This window comes from Sinocyclocheilus anshuiensis, unplaced genomic scaffold (assembly GCF_001515605.1).
Source record: "Sinocyclocheilus anshuiensis isolate Anshui unplaced genomic scaffold, SAMN03320099.WGS_v1.1 scaffold555, whole genome shotgun sequence".
Classification (NCBI taxonomy): Eukaryota; Metazoa; Chordata; class Actinopteri; order Cypriniformes; family Cyprinidae; genus Sinocyclocheilus; species Sinocyclocheilus anshuiensis.
This window is the reverse complement of record NW_015552571.1, coordinates 190082-199758: the sequence shown is the minus strand read 5'-3', so window position 1 is coordinate 199758 and position 9677 is coordinate 190082. Positions and strand designations below refer to the sequence as shown.

General features: G+C 36.4%; 1 protein-coding gene across 2 annotated transcripts in view; it reads right to left on the bottom strand.

The window, feature by feature from the left end:
* Positions 1 to 7784, bottom strand: part of LOC107665072 (sulfhydryl oxidase 1-like) — a 45254-nt gene extending 37470 nt beyond the window's left edge. The window contains exons 1-6 of one of the 2 annotated variants that reach the window (XM_016455827.1): positions 7419 to 7784; positions 4919 to 5019; positions 2990 to 3038; positions 1755 to 1857; positions 1184 to 1274; positions 685 to 830 (exon numbers count right to left, since the gene is read on the bottom strand). In XM_016455827.1, the coding sequence (XP_016311313.1) occupies positions 685 to 830; positions 1184 to 1274; positions 1755 to 1857; positions 2990 to 3038; positions 4919 to 5019; positions 7419 to 7707 (779 nt within the window). In that variant the 5' untranslated portion in view covers positions 7708 to 7784. Of the gene's footprint in view, positions 1 to 684; positions 831 to 1183; positions 1275 to 1754; positions 1858 to 2989; positions 3039 to 4918; positions 5020 to 6273; positions 6640 to 7418 lie in introns of those variants that run through there. The other variant, XM_016455826.1, reaches the window with a different exon arrangement.
* Positions 7785 to 9677: the final 1893 nt, after the last annotated feature.

The following is a 9677-nucleotide window of genomic DNA, read 5'->3' as shown; positions in this document are numbered from 1 at the left end:
TTTTTTTTTTTTTAGAAATAGCCTTTGTGCATGGCGTCCATAAAATGTGTTGCACAAATTCAAACATCTGGGTTGTGCTGTTCTGCTGTAAATAAATCTTAACCAATGATTCCTAATTGCATCTACTTCCGGAAGGCCAAATAAAGTGCTTTTGCTTTCGCACTGAAACACACAGCTCTCCCTGACATGGCTGCATCAACACTACTGTGCTCCTGAAACCACGCCTTCTTTCTTTGCATGCACATTATGCTAATATTTCCACATATTGATGTAGATACGTGGGGGCGTGTTAGAACGAGCCGTTTTAGGTAGGCGTGGCTGACTCCTAACTTTTATAAAGAATATCTCTTTGGATTTGAGACTTTAGTCTTTGCAACTTTACAGATCTTCTTTATGCACCAAGAGCTTGTAACACTTCAAAGAGAAAGGAAAACTTGAAATCGCATCATATGACCCCTTTAAGTATGAGCTTTATTAAAAGTGATACGCATTAGCTAAAGCTTAGCATTAGTTTTCAAACATCCCAAATACTTCTCTTGTCTTATGATTTTTTTTTTTCCGAAATTATCTACGCATCGGGTTTAATTCATGATTTATTGTAAAATATAGTCCTGAAAAATCCATGACATTAGTCTGAAGTACTATATCTGCTACAGGGCCATATGAAGGAAATGAAACACTTACACTTTGAGTCTAGAGATATGTCCCGATGAGTTGTACAGGTAACATGAAGGAAAATCGGTCACACCAAACCTGGACACCAAACTTGTCTCTGTGTCCAAAACCCTGCGCACAGCTATGTTTTCATACTGCAACAAATCCAATGTCACCTAAACAAAAACAAAAAAAATTCAAATGTCATGTAAAAAATAAAAAATAGGTGACAGAATGTATATCTAAAATGTACATTTTGTACAGATAAATCCTACCCAACAAAAGTTGTGTATTTTCTCAATAAAGTCTTAGCTAAAAAAAAACTTAGCTAAAATATCTTTGAAGCTTGAGAATGCATGGGAAATTGTAATTGCATGGGGAAAAAAAATATGAATAAATTCATCAGAATCTTTTGTTTTGTGTTCCATGAAAAGAATTTGGGCTTGGAACAACATGGTAAATAAATTACAACATTTTCATTTTTGTGTGAATGATTCCTTTAAATCATCCTTGTGTAAACTGATCTCACCTCTCTCCCCACGTAGGAGTCTTTACTCTCAAACACAAGAGCGAGGAGCTTCACATTGTTGGTCTGAAAGAAGTTGTCTATCTCTGCCTCACTGTCAAGAGAAAAAAAGATTAGATTCAAATAAGTTGAGGATAATGTAATGCAAACCATCAATAATGAGTAGTACATGGTCTGACTGTAGAGTTTACTCATATGCTAGGGAGTTAACTAAAAGTAAGTTTTGAGCCTTGAACTAAAACATACTTTAACTATGATGCATTTTTTTCTGAAATTAATAAAAACACTCCTGTGTAAATTATTTGACATTTCTGTGCTCTCTCTCTTTTTGGCTCTCAGAAGACAAAAAGCATTTTTTTAGCCTTTCCTGCAATGAGCGAACTTTTGAACAGCAGCGTTGACAAAGCAAACAAAACCAACATGCTCGCTGACCGTTACAAGCAAGCACCATTTACATTCAGAACTGATACAGATGATAAAAGATGACATCCAAACCTTTAAGATTTCAAGTGCAAATTAAAACAAAGATATGCTTTTAAACAAGTTGAAAAGTGTGTGGACATTGTGTTCTAACCTAGCTGTCTCTAAAGGTGGACAAGCAGGTGGCCAAGTCTCATTGTGCATCTCCAACTTATTGATAATGTAGTGACGAAGGCCTCTCACATCCCTCGAAAATCCTATATGAACATTTAAAAACATGCTCATACATAAACAAAGGAAAGTACATCACAAGTAAACATCAACGATCTTTATTAAGTGGCTAAGAATTGGATGAAATGGAATAGTTCACCTGAAAATGTCAATTTATAGTAGAGGCCAGATTTACTAAACAGGGCAAATCAGCGTTAGACTGCAATCCCATAAAAGTGCCAATGGGAGTGGAAACTCTTCCAAATGCATATGCAATAAAGTCAATGTGTCTATGCCTTTTCATTACTTTTTTTCCCCACTACTTGTCTTTAGTAAATCCTGACAGTAGTCTTCAACAGCAAAAGGGTGGTTTGTGCTAGTGCAAGCTGTTAGTAAATCTGGTCCGTTTTGCACACAAACCTATCATATGACTTTGGAATCTGAATAATAATTGGAATATAGTGCATGGTACTATTTTGAGGCTTGACAGTCAAGGTTGTGCTACAAATAATCAATAGTCATCACATTGACAGGCTGGGTTGTAAATGTTCTGTCATGCTTTCTTTTAATCAGTCAGTAAAATCTTAACTGTTAGTATTTTTAATGCAACATATCACAAGAACTTCTGTAGCAAGAGCTCATTTGTCAGCATCTTGGCTTTAATCAGTCAGTAAAATCTTAACTGTTAGTATTTTTAATGCAACTTATCACAAGAACTTCTGTAGCAAGAGCTCATTTGTCAGCATCTTGGCTTTATTTTTATTTTGCAATCGCAGTGTGAAAAAGACAACAGTTGCTGCAGTCTTGCAATCAACCGATTTAATGACCAATAGCCCATAAGTTATTTGGCTTGACTACATTCTCTCCCCAAAGCATCTGTCTCCCAATCTATTTTGGCTGGAATGGTTTAAAACTTTATTTTTGTTCACTTCTAATCCCTATTTCCATCCTCAATTGTAGGAATCCTTAAACTAAACAGAGCAGATACTGTACCTTCTTTAACAATCAAATTGTTGGAATTTATAGAAGATATATAGAATATATGTTTTTAAATTCTGTATATTTTAACAGCATCATCAAACATTGAGGGTGTGTAAACAATGAGAGAAATCTTTTAATTTTGGGGTGAACTATTCCGGCTTTAAGGACACACTGGAATAAATAAAGACACATTTTTACCTCTGAATTTCTGGCCCCTGGACTCGCTGCTTGAATAAGCAGGGAAGAACTGAGAAAGACAGAAGGAGATCAGTAACGATGCTACTTGAGCCCTTCACATCAGTTGCATACCTGCAGAGCCTCATTGACCGCTTTAGTCAACAGCGCTTTCTCTTACCCCCTTAAAATTCATCAAAGCTGTGGAAGAATTTTACTCTGTCCCTTCATAAGACTTTATTTTACAAGACAAGAACACAAAACTAGACTAACAAAATCCAGATACAAAAAACACCCAAATAGCGAAGGAACATCTGGTGATGAGTTTCAGAATGTTTCCTTGAAGGAAACTGATGCAGTATAATAATTCAAGGAATGGCAACAGTGAAATGTTTATGTAGAGAAAGGACAAAGAACTGACAGATTCAGTTACATCAGTTCGTCCCTCTGGCTTCAGCATAGCCTGTACCCATATAGTGCATGACTGAACAAAGAACAGCTATTCATGAATAAAATGGATTAATCTGTGTGGAAAAAACTCACAAGTCATGATTTTGTGCTCAGCAGAGGGCCTCATTCATGAAACACAAGCAGAATGAATTTACGTGTCAATCATTTGTCACTGCATCAACTATTTACATACGAATGGTTTTATGAAAAATATACACAATTTTTTTCTCCTCATATTTCACAAACAGGGACCAATAAATGCATTCAACCATTTTTAAAGATGATTTCATATCTTTATTTCCATTTATGGCCAATTTGACTAAACACACAAATTTACCAAATTAACTGTATAATAAGTTGTTACCGCTGATCACATAGGGTTATTCGGAAGATAAAATTGTATTGCTCAGGTGTTGCTTGCATTTTCAGAGCTCAGAGGACATTTCATCTAAGTATTAGCTTTTTCTTAAATGTTTCAATTCCAGTTGTATAAAATAAACATTGCATAAAACAGAAACTTATGAAATATCACTACCGTTCAAAAGTTTGATCTTGATTTGTTAATGCTTTTGAAAGAAGATTCTTATGCTTACCAAGGGTGCATTTATTTGATTATATATACATGGTAAAATAGTGTGAAATATTATTACCATAAAAAAACTTTTTCTATTTGAATATTTTTTTATGCAATTTATTCATGTGATGGTAAATCTGAATTTTCATCAGCCATTACTCCAGTCTTCAGTGTCACGTGACCCTTCAGAAATCATTCTATGCTGATCTGGTGCTCAAGAAACATTTCTCATTATTATCAAAGTTAAAAACGGTTGTGCTGCTTAATAGTACAGGCCTCTTTGATAAATAGAAAGTTCACAAGAGCAGAATTTATTTCAAATAGAAATATTTATAAACATATTTAGTGTCACTTTTGATCAATTTAATGCATCCTTGGTGACAAAAAATTCTAATTTGTTGAGATAGTGAATTGGTGGGTTTTTGTTAAATGTGAGCCAAAATCATCACAATTAAAAGAACCAAAGACTTAATCTACTTCAGTCTGTGTGCACTGAATTTATTTAATACACGAGTTTCACAATTTGAGTTGAATTACTGAAATAAATGAACTTTTCCATGACATTCTAATTTATTGAGATGCACCTGTATACTATAAAATGTTATTTTACATAATATGAATTAATGGGAAATAAATTAGAATTCAATGGAACATGTTTCCATTCATAATTTAAATCTCAGATTTGTTATTGCAGAATCTCATCACAAATTGTTGAGATCTCTTCTGAAACTCTGGAGGTGAAATTACTAGGGTTTGTTTCTTAGGAGGAAAAGTTTCCATTCAATCACATTGCTTGCTAGTTGCTACGACTGAGAAATTAAAAACATTTGTGGGTTTTCTTTCCTACAGGAAAACAAACGTTGAACTATAATTATTATAAACGACCACAACAGCAACAATAATTGCATGCTCTCTAAATTGCACACTACCTTCAGAGAGGGATATCCGGTAACGCCGAAATTGGTGCACACTTTTCTGTTGCTTTCATCAGCACAATCAATAGCAGCCAGATCAACAGCAGGCTTCCATTCTACAACAGCAACACAACACAGAATGCAGAGTTTACGAAACTGAATCAATGCACTGAATGGGATCGATAGTGTTCTTGCAAATGGATTTCAGTTGCATGTTGAAAAGTTTGTGTTATGACGGTAAGGAGTCCGTGGTTAAAAACATCAAACATCTGTCTGTGCAAATACAATGTCAACACCATGTCAAAGAGCATCTGGCACAATATGACCAAGCAGTGTTTCTGATCAACACTGAAGATACTGTGTTCTCATTCACAACATATGCTCCATTAACCTTTCACAAAGGGGACTTCCAGGTATCAAAAGAGTGTGCTTTTGATGAACAGTGATACTGTCAACCTAGATGAGGCAACTTAAAAACCTCAAACCTAGAGCTACACAAGAGGAAAAAAATATACGTGCACTTTAAAGTGGTTGTGTCTCAAAACCTAAATGAACTGCCTGCATTTGTAAGTAGCAAAATTAACTCGAAATGCACCAATGATGCCCATAAAAGCTGTCCAGGTAGACAGCTCACTATTTCACTAGGCAGTCTCACTTGGTAGACCAAATAATCTGACATGGTAGGTAACTCACTAAATCACTATTTATGCTTACTAGGTAGCTCAGTTGGCAGACCCGGTCACTAGTTCATTTGGTGGGCTGCTTGGGTTTTGAGACATTGCTTGTTTGTTTATGTCAATACCGTTGTACAAAGTAGGCAGCTCACTACTACTCATTGTGTAACCTAGTTAGCAGCAGTCTACCAGCTTTTCTCAGTTGGCTATGTGTTTATAACTATCCATTGACCACTAATAAAACTAATCTGTATGTAAATTAGTCATCATCACTGAGCTTACTTGAACTTTAATGCAGGTAGAAGGTTTCTAAAAACAGTTTGCACACACAGAATTAAATGTTTTGCGTAAGAGTTAGGATAAAACCCCTCACAAAAATCACTTATGGTACCAAAAATCACTTGTAACTAAATGTAAAACTGCAATAAATATATTTAAAATATTCTTTAAAACTTGTAGACGCTTATTGCCATTGTGTTGATTTATTTTTGACAACAGCTGTGGCAAATACCAATTACAATACCACAGTGCTAGTGTAGTAGCCATAACAGTAACTATGTTTCAGAGGAAACAGGTTACCATGGTAAATGATCCTGTTACGGAAGTCCAGCAGTTTTGCATAGACGCTGCAGGTCACGAACAGCTGTTAACTGTGCGACAGTATCTTCACGATGTGGAAATGTGGAGCAAACTAACCTTTAATATCTCTGGCGAGGTTTTTCCAGGTGGGTGAGAACGCGACGCAGTGTCCGCACCAGGTCGCGTAAAACTCCACGAAAAGAGCCGCGCTGGAGTTAAAAAGCACGGAGTCCACATTCTCCGGGGATAAAATAATAATCTGATCCGACGCTGTGTACAGCCCGGCTTCAGCGATTAAAGAACTAAGACTTATAAAAGAAATAAAAGCACATAAGAAAGAGTTAAAGGGATTTAATTTGGTTTTTGTCGTGTAACAAGACGTGGCACAGCAGCTCCAGCGCGCCATCTTCCCTTATTTCAGCTCCAACTAAACTAACTCTATTAGAAAGTGATAGAAAGTTTACTGCGACTGGTCACACGTTCAACTCCCTCCCACTTAACTCTACACAGCTCCCTCTCTCTTTGAACCCTAAATAGCTCTCACAGCAGAACACATCAATATGGGTGTTTTTTCAAACTTCTTAAACTTTTATGTCCCGGTGTTTGTTTTTATTACAACTAAGAGACCCGGTCACTAGTTCATTTGGTGGGCTGCTTGGGTTTTGAGACATTGCTTGTTTGTTTATGTCAATACCGTTGTACAAAGTAGGCAGCTCACTACTACTCATTGTGTAACCTAGTTAGCAGCAGTCTACCAGCTTTTCTCAGTTGGCTATGTGTTTATAACTATCCATTGACCACTAATAAAACTAATCTGTATGTAAATTAGTCATCATCACTGAGCTTACTTGAACTTTAATGCAGGTAGAAGGTTTCTAAAAACAGTTTGCACACACAGAATTAAATGTTTTGCGTAAGAGTTAGGATAAAACCCCTCACAAAAATCACTTATGGTACCAAAAATCACTTGTAACTAAATGTAAAACTGCAATAAATATATTTAAAATATTCTTTAAAACTTGTAGACGCTTATTGCCATTGTGTTGATTTATTTTTGACAACAGCTGTGGCAAATACCAATTACAATACCACAGTGCTAGTGTAGTAGCCATAACAGTAACTATGTTTCAGAGGAAACAGGTTACCATGGTAAATGATCCTGTTACGGAAGTCCAGCAGTTTTGCATAGACGCTGCAGGTCACGAACAGCTGTTAACTGTGCGACAGTATCTTCACGATGTGGAAATGTGGAGCAAACTAACCTTTAATATCTCTGGCGAGGTTTTTCCAGGTGGGTGAGAACGCGACGCAGTGTCCGCACCAGGTCGCGTAAAACTCCACGAAAAGAGCCGCGCTGGAGTTAAAAAGCACGGAGTCCACATTCTCCGGGGATAAAATAATAATCTGATCCGACGCTGTGTACAGCCCGGCTTCAGCGATTAAAGAACTAAGACTTATAAAAGAAATAAAAGCACATAAGAAAGAGTTAAAGGGATTTAATTTGGTTTTTGTCGTGTAACAAGACGTGGCACAGCAGCTCCAGCGCGCCATCTTCCCTTATTTCAGCTCCAACTAAACTAACTCTATTAGAAAGTGATAGAAAGTTTACTGCGACTGGTCACACGTTCAACTCCCTCCCACTTAACTCTACACAGCTCCCTCTCTCTTTGAACCCGAAATAGCTCTCACAGCAGAACACATCAATATGGGTGTTTTTTCAAACTTCTTAAACTTTTATGTCCCAGTGTTTGTTTTTATTACAACTAAGAGTTTTAATATATATAGGCTATTTTTCTTTTTGTTATATGAAGGTCACATTTTTACCATGCCATGACGTTCAGTTGGTTTTTACGTTTAATTTGAATAATTTTATCTTGTCCCAAGCCCAATTGTTATATGAATTGTGTTTAAAACTATAATAGTCCCAACAAAGAGTGAGATAAATATAAACCACTTTCATTTTATAATTTTCAAACGATTTTATCTATTTGTACACAAATTAAAATCGTCCCAGAGTTGTGGCGTTATTTCCATCGCGAACAAACTTTTCAGTCTTTTTTTTTTTTTTTAAGTTATGCATTACAAAATGTGGAGAAAGAAAATAAACATTAAATCAAGTGTTGTATTATTTACAGACTGAACATGGAGGGAGATAGATATATCTGGTTGTATATGTTTACTTATTTTCATTGATATGTGGATGCTAAATGTCATATAGCCTACTTTTTTTTGCTGAATTAATCACATTAACTAATCACATCTATCACAAGCCTTTGAAATTTCAAACCATATGCTCTAAATTCCCAGACAGGTCCATTTTTTTCATTCCTTTCATCAATATCTTTATGTTGCCTAACTAAAAAAATAACACAATTTTAGGATATATATTTGTTCCAACCTACGAAATACATCTCTGGATTTTATTAGACTTATGTACCAGAGTAGGTTTGGTCATTCCTAGGACAGTATTGACACCTTGATCCATTCGTTCAGAATCACCCTTTCCTCAAATATTGACATATTGCGTACAGTGGGTACGGAAAGTATTCAGACCCCCTTCAATTTTTCACTCTTTGTTATATTGCAGCCATTTGCTAAAATCATTTAAGTTAATTTTTTTTCCTCATTAATGTACACACAGCACCCCATATTGACAGAAAAACACAGAATTGTTGACATTTTTGCAGATTTATTCAAAAAGAAAAACTGAAATATCACATGGTCCTAAGTATTCAGACCCTTTGCTCAGTATTTAGTAGAAGCACCCTTTTGATCTAATACAGCCATGAGTCTTTTTGGGAAAGATGCAACAAGTTTTTCACACCTGGATTTGGGGATCCTCTGCCATTCCTCCTTGCAGATCCTCTCCAGTTCTGTCAGGTTGGATGGTAAACGTTGGTGGACAGCCATTTTTAGGTCTCTCCAGAGATGCTCAACTGGGTTTAAGTCAGGGCTCTGGCTGGGCCATAAAGTTCTATCTTGGTCTCATCAGACCAGAGAATCTTATTTCTCACCATCTTGGAGTCCTTCAGGTGTTTTTTAGCAAACTTTCATGTGTCTTGCACTGAGGAGAGACTTCCGTCGGGCCACTCTGCCATAAAGCCCCGACTGGTAGAGGGCTGCAGTGATGGTTGACTTTCTGATTATGGAGGCCACTGTGCTCTTAGGAACCTTAAGTGCAGCAGAAATTTTTTTGTAACCTTGGCCAGATCTGTGCCTTGCCACAATTCTGTCTCTGAGCTCTTCAGGCAGTTTCTTTGACCTCATGATTCTCATTTGCTCTGTGAGCTGTAAGGTCTTATATAGACAGGTGTGTGGCTTTCCTAATCAAGTCCAATCAGTATAATCAAACACAGCTGGACTCAAATGAAGGTGTAGAACCATCTCAAGGATGATCAGAAGAAATGGACAGCACCTGAGTTAAATATATGAGTGTCACAGCAAAGGGTCTGAATACTTAGGACCATGTGATATTTCAGTTTTTCTTTTTTAATAAATCTGCAAAAATGTCAACAATTCTG